Genomic DNA, 19,592 nt, shown 5'->3' on the forward strand with positions numbered 1-19,592 from the left:
GTGCGTTACGTTTACACGAGTGAACCGCGCGATAAAACATAGCATTTCTATCGACCAAGAGTAGGCCCATTCTTTTTGCCGCTAAGTGTACATCACATCATTCTTCCTACAAAATTGAAATAGAAATTACGAATTACATTTAGGGGCATCTCGACACGATAAGGAAAAATGTTAATTGAGGACGTAGCTACAATAACGGCCCATAGCCACATAGGCCCCATAGCCACATAGGCCCTTTTCCCGGAGAAACCATAAGTCGATTCTCCGTAGTTTCTTTGTTATACCCACAAAGTTTCGTTGGGAAATTTTGAACAGTAACGCTGATAAACCTGTTTATTTTAATATATTTTGTGCGAGATCGTGCGTATTTGCTTGTTTTCCGCACAGAACCAATACGCGGTAAGTGTGAAATACCACATTCAGTATTCCCAACGTAACACACATAACAATTTCCCTCTTCTTACCGCTTAAGCGCGACATTCATTTTACTACTTTAGGCTTTTAACATATTATTTTTAGAGACGTTTAACATAGTAATAATTATAAATTGGAAACTTACCACTGCAATTTCACCTAAATTGCAATGTTAATTATTGTTTTTAAATATTTGCAAAAATTAAGTAAAGTCTACTACTCCACGAAACTTATTGCATTCCTGATACAAGTAACATTAAGGAAGCCGTGAAAAAATCAACGAGATTCCAGATGCCGATGTTATTACTGCAATATGTTATATAAATAATATTATTAAAATATTAAAATGAAAAATAAATCATTACATAACCTTACCGTTTGTTTTAAGTTCGCATTTATAGACTGGGGGGGGGGGGGGAAAGACAGACGTATATCACGGCCTACTGGAGTACAGTAAACACAGAAAACATTTTACAGCAACAATGTTGGAGAAAGATATTTTGGTGTTCCGAAGTTGGCGTCATTAAACAGAAACCAACATGGAGATTTCATTGCAACTAATTAGAAATTAGTCTTTCGGGTATGTAATAAACGATCTTCGCACAAAATAATGTACGATACACGAGTGGTATGTTTGTTTTCATGTTCTCGGAAATTAAAAAAGCTCAACTACGTTTCGCTTTTTCAATCTTTTCCTCTACCATGAAAACGTCAACATACCGCTATTGTAACGTATACTTACTTACTTACAAATGGCTTTTAAGGAACCCGAAGGTTCATTGCCGCCCTCACATAAGCCCGCCAGCGGTCCCTATCCTGTGCAAGATTAATCCAGTCTCTATCATCATACCCCACCTCCCTCAAATCCATTTTAATATTATCCTCCCATCTACGTCTCGGCCTCCCTAAAGGTCTTTTTCCCTCCGGTCTCCCAACTAACACTCTATATGCATTTCTGGATTCGCCCATACGTGCTACATGCCCTGCCCATCTCAAACGTCTGGATTTAATGTTCCTAATTATGTCAGGTGAAGAATACAATGCGTGCAGTTCTGTGTTGTGTAACTTTCTCCATTCTCCTGTAACTTCATCCCGCTTAGCCCCAAATATTTTCCTAAGCACCTTATTCTCAAACACCCTGAACCTATGTTCCTCTCTCAGAGTGAGAGTCCAAGTTTCACAACCATACAGAACAACCGGTAATATAACTGTTTTAGAAATTCTAACTTTCAGATTTTTCGACAGCAGACTGGATGATAAGAGCTTCTCAACCGAATAATAACACGCATTTCCCATATTTATTCTGCGTTTAATTTCCTCCCGAGTGTCATTTATATTTGTTACTGTTGCTCCAAGATATTTGAATTTTTCCACCTCTTCGAAGGATAAATCTCCAATTTTTATATTTCCATTTCGTACAATATTCTGGTCACGAGACATAATCATATATTTTGTCTTTTCGGGATTTACTTCCAAACCGATCGCTCTACTTGCTTGAAGTAAAATTTCCGTGTTTTCCCTAATCGTTTGTGTATTTTCTCCTAACATATTCACGTCATCCGCATAGACAAGAAGCTGATGTAACCCGTTCAATTCCAAACCCTGCCTGTTATCCTGAACTTTCCTAATGGCATATTCTAGAGCGAAGTTAAAAAGTAAAGGTGATAGTGCATCTCCCTGCTTTAGCCCGCAGTGAATTGGAAAAGCATCAGATAGAAACTGACCTATACGGACTCTGCTGTATGTTTCACTGAGACACATTTTAATTAATCGAACTAGTTTCTTGGGAATACCAAATTCAATAAGAATATAATATAATACTTCCCTCTTAACCGAGTCATAAGCCTTTTTGAAATCTATGAATAACTGATGTACTGTACCCTTATACTCCCATTTTTTCTCCATTATCTGTCGAATACAAAAAATCTGATCAATAGACGATCTATTACGATATTACTATTATATGTTCTGCACGGATTTAAAAAATTTTTCAAATCTAGGTATATATCTCAGAACAGCATTTTGAAGTATGGGCCCTTATTGCAGCTACGTTCTCAATTTTGATACCAATTTACAGAATTTTTTTTTTATAATTTCTTCCCCTAATATGTATGGTCATGTTTTTCGTACATTTCATATATCTGGTGCCAATACGCTCATTTGTAACAGTCTAGTTAACGGCTAACAGCGGAATGCTAAGAGAATTCGGACGCCATAGTGACTCAATAGAATGCAAGATAAAAGTTTTAAAGTACTACCTGAGGATTGTGCATGGAGATCAGTCTCTTATTAGAGCTGTCTGTTACAGGGAGCAACTCGAGAGGAGAGACCAAGTAACCTGGGCAGGTAGATTACGCAGAGGGTTGGAGGAAATAGGCATGGGATTTATAATCGGGGAAGATTGCAGGAACAAGCGAAATGTCTGGAGGAAAGTGAAGAAACGCCTGAAGGATATAGACAGGCAAATAACAGAAGGGGAATGTAGGGATAAGGTTGCGCTGGAGATCCAATCGATGATCAAAACAAATTGGGGGACCGAATTATATCTCTATGGAGGAAGCAGACAAGGTAGACTGGGTTTAATCTGGTTTCGTCTAGGAGCCTGGAGGACACTTAAAATCGTCAACGAAGAGAGGGTGAGAATATATCCTCTTTGCGGTAGAGGCGAGACATCACACCATATTTTATCGGAGTGTGAAGCCACAGAAGCTCTGAGGAAACGATTCCTGCCAGAGTCCTTCATTACATCTAGCAGGGGGCACTTGGCAACATACAATATGTTAAATAACGTTAAATTCTGTGACAGTGTGGGAAAATTTATGGCAAAAGTTCGACAGTTGAGGGTGGAACTGGCCGAGGGGGAGGGAGCCGAGGAAATTAGGGAAAGAGTTATTAATTAGTGTTGTAATGATTAGTATTAACACTGAACGAATGAGGTAATTAGGGGATAATGTTCTTTTTGTATTTATTGTGTTTTTTTTTCTATTTGTAGTTTATTGCGTGTATATGTTTTTGTTATGTATTACCTTTATATTTATTAGTTGGATTATTTAGTCCAGATTCAATAAGGAATTGAATTGTTTATATATATATATATATATTTATTTATTTCACTGTGTTTTTATTTTTTTCTCTTTTCATATAGAGTGTTAGTTGGGAGGCCGAGACGTAGATGGGAAGATAATATTAAAATGGATTTGAGGGGGGTGGGATATGATGATAGAGACTGGATTAATTTTGCTCAGGATAGGGACCAATGGTAGGCTTATGTGAGGGCGGCAATGAACCTCCAGGTTCCTTAAAAACCAGTAAGTAAGTAAGTGAGTAAGAAGAAAAAAAGAAAGTGAAACAATCTATACGAAAAAAGTTAAATAATGGCCAGTTTAAATTAAAAAAAACTATATATATAATTCTCTTACTGAAAATGTTGTTATTAAGACTACATAATAGTCTATAAGCACTAGAACACTAGTCTAATTTTGGAAGAGATAACCCTTGCAACCCTGTTTTGTGTTTATTATTATAGGGAGCAGAAGTTTCTTGGTGGTTCACGATATCTAAAGTTGCTGAACTCGCTGATACGGTAAGTTTTGCTATTTTTTAACTCAAAATATCAATATGATGCGTAACGATGCAAGTTTTCATTTATGAAAAATTTAAGTTCTAAGTATAAGTTTAGGCTCATCTTCTAAATGTATGAATATCATAAATGAAGGTAAAACCATCCCATTCTTTTCACTAAAATCATAAACACCATCTTTATTTATGTAATCGAATGTGTTGTAGTTTTCATCAGAACGTTTATGCGAAATTTCGAAGTATTGTGACCTATGAAATACCGTAAAAGTGGACAACTTCGCACCACATTTTAAGGTTTTCTTGGAATAACTGGACAAAAAATTATTTCTATGTTTCTTAAAAAAAAAAACATGTCAATACTAGTGGCGTAGCGTCAATGTAAGCTAAAAAGCTCAGCTACCCCAGTTAATAATAATTTCATAATAAACCTGCAGTTTATGAACAAAATTATTTATTAATTTTAATAGAGTTTATATTTATGCGTTAAATATTGTGATGCGGCAGCTCAAGATGATTCGTGATGCAGCAGTAAACAAGAAGCCTGCACACACCAGCTTCCAAGCAAACTGGTTTCTTTCACTCAGTCTTCTCTGTAACCCACCCCGCAGATTTTCCATCCCTTTCTAACTAAACTACCCTGGTCACAAGGCTCGCAAGAAGCTAGCTTTTACATTGAAAATAATTTATTTAGTTTCCGAGTTATCCCTTTCGTGAGTTGTGTTCAGTTGAAGTGTTAGTGTGCATTGTGGCTGATATAATAAATAATGAGTGAAATAACAGTTCCTGACACCAATTTACTTGAATTTTTAGGACAATTCTATTATCAAGACTGACTTACGAACAAAAGTGTGATTTAGAAAACAAATGACCGACTCCCTTGCTGTCAATGAAGGACACAAAACCAAAACACAGACGCATACTTACGTAATGATAGTAATATTGTATCTATTGACCGTTAATATTGTGATTTCTCTAAGTATGACAGGGAGTGAGCTAATGTTATACGTTTACGTGTCTATTTGTTAAGAGATATGTGTAAACAGTGAAATCACTATTTTACTACGTATCATTCGAGATCGTGCCTTATTGGTGTTACTTACGAGGTTCCAACCAATCTTCGATTGCTGACTTGACATTGACTACTATTTATTTTAAGACTATGTTTTTGTAATACGTTTTCTCATATTGCATGAAAGACAACTTGAGTTAGCTTCCCCTGCTGAAAATTACATGCTATGCCACTGGTCAATACTATGATTAGGACTTAAACATTTATTCTAAATTCAGATCTTTAGAACAATAAATACGTCAAGAAAATATTTTCAAAAGTGGTGTAATGTTGTACAACAATGTAGGACATCTTTGCAGCAAACGATTCTTCGACCATCAAAATTCCTGCCATCGACAAACATATAGGTACACAACTGTTACATGAACATATTATTTATGTGAATAATTTCAAGGAAAAATTGTTCCGGGGCCGGGTATCGATCCCGGGACCCTTCGCTTAGCGCGTGAACGCTCTACCGGCTGAGCTACCCCAGGAACCATACACGACACCGTCACAATTTTTCTTTGTATCCACACAACTCAAGTGAGCTGACAAGACGCCAGAACTCAACTATCAGTGCACACAAACTCTGTGTGACTTAAATTGTGGCTTTCTGTTCCTTTCGAGTTGAGTTCTGGCGTCTTGTCAGCTCACTTGAGTTGTGTGGATGCAAAGAAAAATTGTGACGGTGTCGTGTATGGTTTCTGGGGTAGCTCAGTCGGTAGAGCGTTCGCGCTAAGCGAAGGGTCCCGGGATCGATACTCGGCCCCGGAACAATTTTTCCTTGAAATTATTCGAACCTGCTCTACAGGGAGCTTTTACCTGAAAGCCAGATTTGCATATTATTTATGTGCTTCTCAAACAGCAAAAAACTTAACTTTTTCCAATTGTATATGCATTACAATGTGGACTTTATAAATTCCAGGTTTTCTTCATTCTACGAAAGAAGCATCAACAAGTAACATTCCTCCATGTATATCACCACAGTGCTGTCATATTAGTAGTCGGGTATCTTTCTAGATACGCTCCATGTAAGTCTAACATGAAATAGCGATTCAAGCAGGGAGATAAAATTTATATGTGAGATCTTCTGGTAGAAAGTAGAATGACATAGCATAAATGCAATAACAGTCGCTAAAATACCCGCAAACAAACAAAACTCACTTACACCATGTACCTTGGAATACCTAATGGACAGGAAAAATTTACAGAAAAATCAGTTGTAACATCGAGCATCACAGGACAATATTAGAGTAAGGGAGGGAATTGTCGGATAGGTCTGCTAATGTCGTATAATCTCGGATAACATATTTCTTTTCCATCGAATGGTGCAATCTGATGTGAAAATAATACATTACGTTCTCTACAAGTAGACGAACATCTGCATGAATAGCCATTACTGTTGAGTGCTTCACTGTGTGTGAATAGCGTGTTTTCAACGTGACTGCAAAAAAAAACTTTTTGAGGGTAAGTAATGTGATTTGTTCTCTTACAAGTTATTCTTATATTTACGCAACATGGTATGCACTGTTTGATATACCATAGATAAGGCTTCTTAATTCTCTAATTGCAGAAATGCTATCGACAACATGTTTCATGCAGCTGGCTTGTTTTACTGTTTGTGAAGAGTCGGCCAATGTCGGATACTAGCTGAGGGCAATGTCGGATACTAGCCGAGGGCAATGTCGAATAGTATCCGACATTAGCGGCTGTCTTTCAATGCTGCTCGCTACATAAAAGCTGCCTTAAACCCATTTATATGTTTTCTATAACAAACCACTACACTTTTACTCATGGGTATTTTTAATTAATGTAAGTAATTAATTTTCTAATTAATCGAATATTATGAAGTAACGAATTGTTTCTTCTTGTGATATTTTTAGTTGCCTAAAGTAAAAGAAAAAAAGAGATTTAGTCTAAAAAAATGGAAGTCTGAAGATATGGTAAATGCCATTGTCGCAGTACGGGAGAAAAGAATGGGCTATCTTGCTGCTTCAAAAAGATTCAATGTACCTCGATCTACATTATTTGATTATGTACGGTCCAATTCTGAGCCCACCAAAGCCGTTAAATCGAAACTTGGACGAAAACCAATACTCCCAGCTTCACGTGAAGAGAAGCTAGTTGATTATGTGTTAATGATGGAGAGAAAATATTTTGGATGAACCAGAAATGATGTTAAAAGGCTTGCATATCAGTTGGCTAAACAGAACACTATTGTAATAGTTTCTGATATGCAATATATTATTTTAAATGTATTATCATACCTCTTACATAATAATGTCTAATGTATCCGACATTAGCTTCCCATTCTGTCAGTGATGATATAATTTCTGTTTTGTCTTTGCAAGCTATACAGCAAATACATATGATGTAAATTACCTAATACTTATGTACAAACTGCAGGAACCCCAAGAGGTTATTATAATGCTAAGTAATTCCAGTTCTAACTTTTTTCAATTACCTTTATTTTGGAACATCAAAATGGTATCCGACAATACCCTCCCTTACTCTAATAATTACTTACTTACTGGCTTTTAAGTAACCCGGAGGTTCATTGCCGCCCTCACATAAGCCCGCCATTGATCCCTATCCTGAGCAAGATTAATCCAGTCTCTACCATCATATCCCACCTCCCTCAAATCTATTTTAATATTATCTTCCCATCTACATCTCGGCCTCCCTAAAGGTCTTTTTCCCTCTGGCCTCCCAACTAACACTCTATATGCATTTCTGGATTCGCCCATACGTGCTACATGCCCTGCCCATCTCAAACGTCTGGATTTAATGTTCCTAATTATGTCAGGTGAAGAATACAATGCGTGCAGTTCTGTATTGTGTAACTTTCTCCATTCTCCTGTAACTTCATCCCTCTTAGCCCCAAATATTTTCCTAAGCACCTTATTCTTAAACACCCTTAACCTATGTTCCTCTCTCAAAGTGAGAGTCCAAGTTTCACAACCATAAAGAACAACCGGTAATATAACTGTTTTATAAATTCTAACTTTCAGATTTTTCGACAGCAGACCGGATGATAAAAGTTTCTCAACCGAATAAAAACAGGCATTTCCCATATTTATTCTGTGTGCAATTTCCTCTCGAGTATCATTTATATTTGTTACTGTTGCTCCAAGATATTTGAACTTCTCCACCTCTTCAAAAGATAAATTTCCAATTTTTATATTTCCATTTCGTACAATATTCTCGTCACGAGACATAATCATATACTTTGTCTTTTCGGAATTTACTTCCAAACCTCTCTCTTTACTTGCTTCCAGTAAAATTCCCGTGTTTTCCCTAATCGTCTGTGGATTTTAGCCTAACATATTCACGTCATCCGCATACACAAGCATATTAATAACTATAGTCAGAATAAAAGGCTTTTCACAAGTAAGTTCCAAACCATAAAAAATAATTATAACACGTGATAAGTAAGAAAAGAACAGAAAATTCTTCGAAGCAAGTAAATATAGATGCTTCCTTCTCTTCGCAGGTGAACAGGCTTCAATAACCGCTTTCATAAATGCGTTCGTCCATATATTCATGTATACATACTACATGCTGTCTGCGATGGGACCCAGAGTTAAGAAGTATCTCTGGTGGAAGAAGTACATCACCTTACTGCAACTGGTAAGTCTCACACACACACGCTTGCACACACACAGAAACTCGGAAATGTGCAAACATGTACTCTATGACGTATTGTTTTGTATTGTATTGTATTGTATGTGTGTGTATTTATGTATGTAATACGTATGTATCAGTTGATGGTAGGATGAAAACACAGTTTATTTTGTGTAATTCCTAAATTTAATCAATAAGTATGATTAATGTTCTCTCTTGAAGGGTATACACCATTTTAATAGTACATTATGCAAAGAGCCTATAATGGTAGTAATTAAGACGCGAGTACGTTTATGAAACGAGCGAAAGCTCGTTTCATAAATTTCATACGAGCGTCTTAATTACCATTATGGTCAAGTTTCATACGACTTTTTATGCTCGACCATATTTCTAATTTGAAATTATTCATAAGTATTCTTGTCATTCTTATCTGACTGAGGAGCGGAACTGACCTTGTGCAATTGCTCGTAAATTGTGAAATATGAGCAGACGCGAAAGTATTGATTTTTTCCGAGAAACAAATGTCGACATTGAGCTTGATATAATCTAGAGAGTAAAATAAACATTAATCTTTATATAACCTTGAAATTGAATTAGACATTGAAAAACGAGATGATAAATTGAATTTATTTGAATATTATTTACAATTAACGCTAATTATTACAGTAACAGAACTAGTTGTCTTTCGATTGCATATCCGAGAATAATCGATACTTGCGCTTTCATATTGCTACAATAGTATTTTCTGATTGGTGGAACAGCTGAACTTTAATGAATAGGTGTACTTTAATGAGGCCCATTAAAGGGCTGCTACCAGGTGTATAATTACTACATTTCGGCATGGTAGAGCATAATATTACATTATGCAACGAGCCTATAATGAAGGTAATTAAGAAGCGAGTATGGATATTTATGAAACGAGCGCAAGCGAGTTTCATAATTTTCATACGAGCTTCTTAATTACCATTATAGGCGAGTTTCATACGACTTTTTATGCTCGACCATATTTCTAACTTGATATATTATTAATTTTCTTTATATCTGACCTTGGTCAATGTCCCGTATGTTGTGAGATGTACGCAGACGCGAAAGTATTGATTTTTTTCCGAGGAACAGATGTTCACATTGACCTTGCTAGGCCATAAGAACCTACAGAGATAACATTGAAATTAAATTAGACATTGAAAAACGAGATGACAAATTTAATTTATTTGAATATTATTTACAATTAACGCTAATTATTATAGTAACAGAACATAACCTTCTGCGACAGTATTGGATTTCCAGCCTCCGTGACTTTTGGCTAATTCTCTTTCGATTGCATATCCGAGAATAATCGATACTTGCGGTTTTATAACGGTAGAAAGCTGACCTGTCATTGGCTGAACAGTTGTAACCTGAGTCGTCATTGGCTGAAAGACCTGACCTTTAATGAGTAGGTGTACTTTAATGACATACATTAAAGGTCTGCTACCAGGTGTATAATTACTACATTTCGGCATGGTCGAGCATAAAATAATTTAATACAGAAACGCAACTATTACATGATATGCACAATAAGGTTTTGTAGCTTTATTCTCTTCATCTCTAATCAACAATAACAACAATCCAGGTTTCCAGCCGACGATAGAAAACAAAAGAAGCGAAAACGAATGAGGTGTATAAAGAATTGAATACTCTTTCATATTAAGTATAAAAATATAGGATGCCATTTCAAACTTCAAAGTGAGGATGGTTGGGGTGGGGGGTGAAATCTAAAATACAATTAAGCCTGGTTTTAGACTTTCCCCTCAATATCTAAATTGAGGTGTTTTTTGTTTAAATTCAATTCAATTTAAATAATTAGTTATTTAGACTGGGAAATTTTGAAATGAAAGACCTGTATGATAATGTACACTGCAAATAGGTAAACGCTCGGTGACAGTGGTACCAAATTACCCTCATAATAAAATTACAATTAATAATAATAACAACAACAACAACAACAACAATGTCGGCCGTTGTAAATATGTGCATAGCGCGATGCGCTTACCGATCAAGCGGACAAAGGTTCGATTTCCGGCGTGGGCAACGGAAAAATTTGTATTTCATCCATGAGACTGGGTGTTAGTACGTTGTCTTGTAATTGTTCTGTAATGTCCCCTGCTGTGGCCTTTTGCCATTCTAATTACATGACCAGGGGAGGCCCGAACTCGGGACATGTCTACAGTGTGATTCAGTGATTCTCCCTTGCCTACTCATATTGGCATGAAAGACGGAAAAGGGAGAGGTTAAATGGACAAATAAAGACAAATTAATAATAATAATAATAATAATAATAATAATAATAATAATAATAATAATAATGGAATGCGAAAACCTAAATTCTACAATGCTTGGGAAAAGTGGCATAAGTCAGTTTCCACAAACATTTTTTATTAATTTATTGACAACTTACGGAACATCTGCTCGCTTGGGAAAAGAGACATAAGTATTTCTCCCATTACAATAATTCATACAGAAGAAAATCAAATCGACATAAACCAGTGTGAAGACAGTTTTTTTCCTTCTCCTGTAAAATTAACATTTTTGACTTGTGCCACTTTTCCCGAGCACTACAGAATTAAAAGAAGCAATTCAAAGCAAAGGAAGCAGTAGGCCTATTATTTAAAGTAAACCGAATTATTCAACGTAATTACGTAAATGTCGAATTAATAATTTACATTTGAATTAATTAACATAATTAATTACACATCAACTTATCAACTTAATTACTGATTTATCAAACTTAATTAATTACACCGATCTTAACTCCCACAAGGACTCTGATTGAAATCCAATGCATAAAGAAAATAGTGGTTTACTAGCGAAATGAGTCGGAGAGATTATGGATATAAAAACAGTGGTTTGTCAGCGAGAGCGTTTCTGGATGAAATTGACGAAAGAAATGTTCTGATGAGAAGCCCAGTGAGATAAGGGAATAAGACACAATTACTGTCATCCTCTGAGGAGTTTAGGGCTGAGAGGAATGCGGTTCCGACTAGTCTAGCGCGGTACTGGAGTGGGAGGGAACAGTGACAGCGGCAGTCTGGAAGGAAGTACAATCATACTGAAAACATTCGCCCAATTTACGAGAGCAGTATGTCTATTAGTTTTCTAACGTATTTTTGGCGAGATAGAGATACAACCATTCGTACTTACGTGTTCAGAGAAGGAAAGAATTGCAGAACATTTTATTTATTTATTTATTTATTTATTTATTTATTTATTTATTTATTTATTTATTTATTTATTTATTTATTTAGTCTATTATTTATTTATTCTGGTGAAGTTAAGGCCATCACACCATCAGAAATACAAATACAGGAACATCATTTTATTTTTACTAACATTTTTAATATTAACCTGTCTATACCTTTAGAGAACCGGAAACACCGCTTGCTCCCCCCTCCAAGACTGGAGTTCGATGATACTGGCGTAAAACACAAATCATTCTACTAGGTATAGGAAGGAAGAAAAGTAGTTCATCCATTTACGTAAACTAGGAAATATCGCGATTTTGAGTTTGATAATTTTCATTAGGTTTTTCTTTAATCAAAGTACAGTACTGTATTAAGAATAAGTGCTTTTACTCACGAAGTGAGTTATCCATGCGAACGTATTCATTATGCAGTGTATATTATACTGTCTACAGCACATTAGCGTACAATATAGAGAAAGAAGTTAAATTGAAAAATAATCATAATATGAATATTTAAACACAATTTTGAAAATGGTGGCCGTTCATTTCGATATAGGCTTCAGTTCTTTTGTGCATATTATCGCACTATAGACTATTGCATCTAATTCCAATTGCCAGTTTCGTCCTTCGTACTAGTAACTCATGTTGAAATAATTCTGTACCTACTCTACGTACTGTAAATTCTATCTTCGCTTCTGCCCGACCCGAAAATATAAAATTACTCAGACATGCTATCTACTGTCCGTCCAAGTGGTTATGCCGCAGGATTGTAGAAAGGGAGGAAATCACGTGACAGTTAATTACTTAACGAGGCCCTTTTATTTAAGTTAAATTAAACAGCTGTATAATATTACGTAAACGTCCAATTCCTAAGAGAAATTAATGTTTTCAGAAAAGAGCTAAGACAGCCCAGTCATTACAGAAGGGCGAGCAGAAGCAGGTGGGGGAAATCGGGATGCGACGTAGGCAAACGGACAGTACCTGTGCGAAAATATGATTCAATATTGAAAGCTCTTTCGTCACTGGAACGCGAACATATTTCTGGAACGTACTATACTCAGTAACTCAGTACTGCTTACTATCTGCGGTCTTGGTTCTGTGTGGAGTTGGAACTTCCTTAGTAGGAGGGGTGGGAGTGAAGTACATTCAAAAACTCAGGTACAATAAAAATTGAAGTAAAAATAAAATGATGTCCCTGTACAATAAAATAAATAAACATAAAAATCATAATAAAACTACAATAATATAAATGAAAAGAAGAGTGATACTATAGAATTTAGTGATTTGTAGAATTGAATTAAATTTGTAAAGTAATCTATTTAAAAATAATAATAATAATATTAAACTGCCCCCCATTGAGGGTAGCCCTTACGGACACAGTATATCTTCAAAAAAAAATTATTATACATATGTAAACATAGATATTAAGTTTTAAAAAAGGGAAACAAAGAAAAGGGCGTGAAAAATTACAATTGCTATTAATGTGGCACCATGTGATTAATTAGGATTTGGCAGGATTTTTTAACACAATTATCACAATGTCATCCCTCAGAGATGTTGGCAGAGTAAACTGCCGTCGAAATTCTTCGAAAAAATCTGGTATAGTCCCTCGAGCACCTATGAGCAAGCCGAATACCTCAACATGAATTAAGGCATATTTCAGCTTGAAATAGTTGACTGTAGGCTCATAGATCGACTTCTTCTCAAGGTGGACCTCGGCTGACTGATGACATTCTACTTCAAAACATATCGTGGGGTCCACAATGATGCCCTGTTTAGTGTCAGCATTGTACGCTAAACTATCTACTCGTCTCGTTGACCCATTTTCCACAGCATGTTTCCTTAAAAATGGCTTGTTACGGCGAAATATTTAATATGAGTAATTCATATAATATTAACATAGCTAACATCAGGGAAATGTTTGAGCAAAAATTGCAACAATATATTTAATATATTTATAACAAAATCACATAGTCCTAGGTAAACAATATGTATATGAAATATTCACACACTACTACAAACTGAAGACTGCATATTTTTGGACGATTAATACTTCCCACTCCGCTCGGCTCGGCTTGGCTGTAGCAACAAAAGAATCTACCTGCAATCCCCCGCACCGATGGCAAGAATACCTCAGGTCCCAGCGCTAAACTCGTCGGAGGAAGACAGTAAGATATTTTTACAAGAACTGGAATGCTCTGCCGCCTGTGCTCATAAATATCAAATTTTACACATGTGAATTATACCATTGAAGTAATATGTTAGTCCAGTGATTTAGTTGGAAAAAATAATTTACAGGAACTCACCTTATTAAGTTTGCATAATAAATTCTTCTTCTTCTATTATTATTATTATTATTATTATTATTATTATTATTATTATTATGTTGGTTATTTAACGACAATGTATCAACTACTAGGTTATTTAGCGATGATGAAATTGGTGATAGCGAGATGAGGCCATAGATTACCTGGCATTCACCTTACGGTTGAGGAAAACCTTGGAAAAAACCCAACCAGGTAATCAGCGCAAGCGGGGATCGAACCCGCCCTCGAGAGCAACTTCAGACCAGCAGGCAAGCGCCTTAACTGACTGAGCCACGCCGGTGGCCAAATTCTTCTATCACTTTTACAGTTTAAGAGTACTTCAGTAACTTAATTATTAATAAATCACTTTAAGCAATGGGTATTTGGCAACGTTGTTACCGAAATGAAGAAGCGTGATTCACCGTAAAGGCCTGAATACCGCAGAGCGTAGAGCCTTTTACAGAGCAGCGTGCAGCAGGCTGTGTTTGTTTACACCTTTTCCCTCCACTACACTGCCACGCAGAAGGGATGTTTCTATCCGTTGGCAAGTGTTACTACTGCGATGTTGCAATTTTTATAGAAACAAAGTCGATTGTCCACTAAATAAAAATAAATAACGCAAAATGACAAACAAAGCAAATTTCTATTGCTTTTACCATGAGGATTTACTCTTTAACGTCACTGTCACCCTGTATAATTCAGTACAATGGCAACTTTGTAAGGGAAAATATGAGTCCTTTAGAGTCATAACTCACAATATCCAAACAATTACTTATTCTTTAATAAACTTATATAAACCAAAAGATTTTATTTAAAACAGTCATTAATAGGCCTATTTAGAATTATAATGGTGACATATTCCTTCCGCTATCACTCAAGAAAATACTAGTGGAAACACTAGTAACGCCCCACTTCGATTATTGTGATTTTCTACTGACTGACCTCAATGTCAACCAGTCGCAAAGATTACAACGTGTTCATAATTCTTGTGTTCGCTTCGTCTGCGATGTCCGTCGCGCTGACCACTTTACCCCATCCTTCCAAACTCTAAACTGGCTACGGCTTAACGTACGTAGAAATTTTCATTCTCTTGTTCTCCTTTTCCAAGTCCTTCACACCTCTACACCTACCTACCTTGCCTCCCGTTTCAGTTAGGCCTACCTGTCATCATATCATAATCTCCTCACACGCACGCAAAATAGCAGCATACTAGCCATACCAACACATAAGACACCATCGTATTCATCATCATACACAATCTCGTTCTCGCGCTTGTGCAATACCCTACCCAGTGACATCAGAGACTGTCGGAATTTAGTAGCGTTTAAAAGCAAGCTTATTAAGCATTTTCTTACTGCGTAGAGTAGGTTTAATTTTTACTTAATAAAAGAAATGCTTCTCTCTTCTTAACTTCTACAATAAACTGTCTAGCTTTTATTAATCAGTTAATCTTTCAGTACTTTGATTTTTATTGTATTTGTAAATTTAATCTATTAATTAATTTATTTATTTAAATTCAAATATACAGAATAAAGAAATATAATTACAAAACAAACAAAGAGAAATACAAATAAAATAATACAAGCAATATAAAAAGAAGATACAGTAGTATTAACAAAATTTGAGACCGAATGAGCAGCGCTCGTGCTCGGTCGCAGTTCAGATATAATATTAAAATAAAAAATAATAATAATAATCATATAAATAAATAAGTAAAATAAAATAGCAACTAAAATATAATTACAGCGGCAATGGAATTATATAATATAATATTAACACTAGAGAAGAATAATATCGCACGCAAAAAGTAGGACTATATATATATTTCAAAATTATAGAATACAAATATAATATAGGTTGATGAATTCATACACATAGGCTATAAATTTATTTAATCAAATTGAAGATATTAACACGTTTCTAATTTTCTTTTTATATGTTAGTGGGTTACATGTTAGAAGTTCTGGGTGTAATTTAGTTAAAGCATTGTACAACCGAGGGCCAAAATTAATGCTATGCTTTAGACCAGCAGATGTGAGACATTTAGGTTCTACTAATGTTGAATTAATATTTCGTCTTGTGTCATAATTGTGTGTCTGTAATACAAACTTATTACGATTTTTATGATAAAATTTTAACAGCGTATACTTATAAATATGTTCAATATTAAATACATTAAATTCAGAATAAATTAATTTAGTTGGATAATCGAAACGTTTCTTCAAACAAATTTTAATTATTCGTTTTTGTAGTAAATTTAACGGACTAAGATTAATTTTTGTACTTCCACCCCAAACAATTATACCATATTGAATGATAGACTGAATAATTGCCAAACAAACATTTCGTAGAACTCTAATAGGTAAGTAGCATCGAAGATTAACGAATTTATAAATTGTTTTACGAAGCCTCTTACAAAGATAAGTAATGTGATGAGGCCATTTTAAATTCTGATCAATAATAATACCCAGATATTTGACATACGTGGCTTCTTTCAAAGGTGGACATTTACAATTTTTGGGATCTAAACAATTTTCACTGTAAACAATTTTCACTGTAATTGTAATTATAATTGAAATTGTATTCTTAATATTGTAGTTGTAATCCCCTGGTAGATGGGAAGAGAAGTCCTGATGGCCTTATCTCTACCAGGTTAAATAAATAAATAAATAAATAAATAAATAAATAAATAAATAAATAAATAAATAAATAAATAAATAAATAAATAAATAAATAAATATTTAAAATAATTTTGCCAAATGATAATTAGTGATATGTAAGTTTTTGTTTAGTTGCCAAAAAAAAAAAAGAAATAAGTTTCTTGATATTGCGCGTTATGATTCTAGAGGAATCACATGTTCAATTACGTTAATCTTATTATTTCTTTCTTGTTTATAGGTGCAGTTCTCATTGGTCATCACCTACTGTGTGTGTTTGCTGTTGTTTGACTGTATACATCCCAAAAAAACATCAGTTTTCTTTCTTGTCTTCGACGGTCTTTTCTTGTATCTTTTCGGCAAATTCTACTACAATTCATACATAAAGAAAGTCAAAGTATAATAAAACAGCTTAAGTAACAATTAACTCTGGTCTAGTTGCCAACGAGATGTTATTACGAAAATAGTTCAATTAAGATGGAACTAGAGCACCAGTTCTCCGCCGCAGTATTCATTTGCACAGACCGATAGAACTGTTTTCCATACGAAATTTGCTGCGCGCCTGCCATTTTGGTTCTATTTCAAATTTCCAATACTTTCAAGATTTTTGTTGGGATAGTGCGATATAAGGTTGTTCATGAGTGAATAGGAATTCGGATAAATAAATCCCTACTTGATCTAATTTGTGGCTTTGAAGTTTATATATTGTTATACAAAAAAGCCAAACGTACAGGAAATAGTCTTCTTTGGCCAACATACACGGCAGTAATAATGCCCAGATCTAAACAATTATTATACATTTTCCGAACTATAGAGGAAAGTAGGATAAGTGTACGCACAGTCTAAGAGAACGCAGCCTCCGAAAATTTTATGGTAGTTTCAATGTTGGCAAAACTGACAGTCTATGTGTTGTGTGAGTAAAGGAAGACAAGTTGGATGTGGTGTAAATCGCTCCGAGTTTCTTATAGTTGTTTTAAATATGAGAAATATGTTTTTGTCTTTTACTATCTTTTACCTGAATTTGAATTTGAATTTATTTATTTAATACTTTACACTTGAGCTACCGGTACATTAGGCATTGCAGCCCGAAAGAGCAGAAGCTCGTGCTCGGGCGCAGTTCAGATCAGTTTTACAAAATATATCACAAAATTAAGAGAGTTCATTGAGCACAATAACATTTAATAAATGGTAAAATACATACAGCATGCAATAAGAGGATCTGTATAGAAATAGAAAATACAAAAGTACATGAATATTAGAGTATCAATTTTTAACTCAATTAGCTTAAACAATTAAATAATTAATCTGATTTGTTTCTTAAATCTATGTATGTTAAGTGTACTTAGATCAGGGTAAGCTCTAATTAATGCATTATATATTTTGGGTCCAAAATTTCTGCTGTGTTTTAATCCAGCAGTTGTGTGGCATTTAGGAGTATTTAGAAAGAAACTGTAGTTTTGTCTCTTATGGTATTCATGAGGATCAAATTTAAATTTATTGTGATTTTTATGGAAGTAAATCAGCAATGTTTGTTTATAAATTTGTTCTAGATTTGATACACCAAATTCCTGAAAAATTAATTTTGTTGGGTAATCAAAAGGTTTATATACACAAATTTTGATAATTCTTTTTTGGAGGAAATTTAAAGGATGGAGAGTCGATTTTGCCATTACTCCCCAACCTAAAATACCATACTGAATTATTGATTGAAACAGAGCTAAGTAGACAGTACGCAGAACATAAACAGGTAAATAAGAGCGTAGAATGGAAAATTTGTGGATTGTTTTACGCAATCTGTTACACAGGAAGGAGATATGCTTGTCTCACTTTAAATGTTGGTGAATAATAATGCCTAAATATTTAACTTGTGAGGATATACTCAAAGCGTTACAAGAGCAAGTAGGTAGGTTACAATTATGTATTGTTATACTTCTATTATTATTTATTTTTAGTTGTTCAAGGCCATGTGATGTTAATGAAAATGGTATTAATTTTGTTTTAGAAACGTTCAAAGAAAGTAAGTGAGCATCTAGCCATTCTTTAATAATGTTGTTTCCTAATGCCAGGCATTTGATAATAAAGTCATTTGATCTCTTGCACTCCAATATTTTTCAAAGATATTGTCATGGTTAGCCACTGACGCACAGATTTTGAGGTGTTCCGAATCCATTTCTTGATTTGAGTTGCACAATGGACAGCTAGGAGACTGATATATTCCAATTCTATGCAGATGCTTGGCCAAACAGTCATGGCCTGTTGCCAATCTAAATGCAGCTACAGACGATTTGCGTGGTAAATCGGAAATCAACTGTGGATTATGATGCAGAGAGTTCCATATTTCCCTTGAGATTGTGTTATCAAATCTTGTTTGTTGAAGTCTAAGTATGTAGATTTAATCAGGACGAATAAAAGGAATAGTGTACGCACTCAGCGAGTTTACACGGGTCCGCCGCAACGCGGCGCTTCTATCGCTAGGATCGTGACTTGGAGGAAGTTCAGAGTTCTTGTTACGCTAAACGTAGTCCTTTTTAAAAGCAAATTTCTACCATTTTACCCGTCTATTCGTAACTTTAGGAATACCTGCATAGTCCCTTATTCATAATTAATAGCCTTCTCTCAGTTAACACTATTATGAATGTTCGTAACAGAAAATACAGCGGGATCTGAAACGCTATAAAAGCGATAAGTTCAGTATTTAACAAGTTGCGAATTCAGGGACAGAAAACTCTACAAAATGTTGA

At 34.9% G+C, this 19,592-nt stretch overlaps 1 protein-coding gene across 2 annotated transcripts in view; it reads left to right on the forward strand.

Moving 5' to 3' along the window:
* LOC138716094 (very long chain fatty acid elongase 4-like) overlaps nt 1-18,950 on the forward strand; it is a 53,996-nt gene extending 35,046 nt beyond the window's left edge. For both annotated transcript variants that reach the window (XM_069848955.1, XM_069848956.1), the window contains 4 exons: nt 3,941-3,997; nt 5,970-6,075; nt 8,538-8,674; nt 17,093-18,950. In XM_069848955.1, the coding sequence (XP_069705056.1) occupies nt 3,941-3,997; nt 5,970-6,075; nt 8,538-8,674; nt 17,093-17,254 (462 nt within the window). In that variant the 3' untranslated portion in view covers nt 17,255-18,950. The remainder of the gene's footprint in view (nt 1-3,940; nt 3,998-5,969; nt 6,076-8,537; nt 8,675-17,092) is intronic.
* The last annotated feature ends 642 nt before the right edge of the window (nt 18,951-19,592 follow it).

Source organism: Periplaneta americana, chromosome 2, assembly GCF_040183065.1.
Source record: "Periplaneta americana isolate PAMFEO1 chromosome 2, P.americana_PAMFEO1_priV1, whole genome shotgun sequence".
NCBI lineage: Eukaryota > Metazoa > Arthropoda > Insecta > Blattodea > Blattidae > Periplaneta > Periplaneta americana.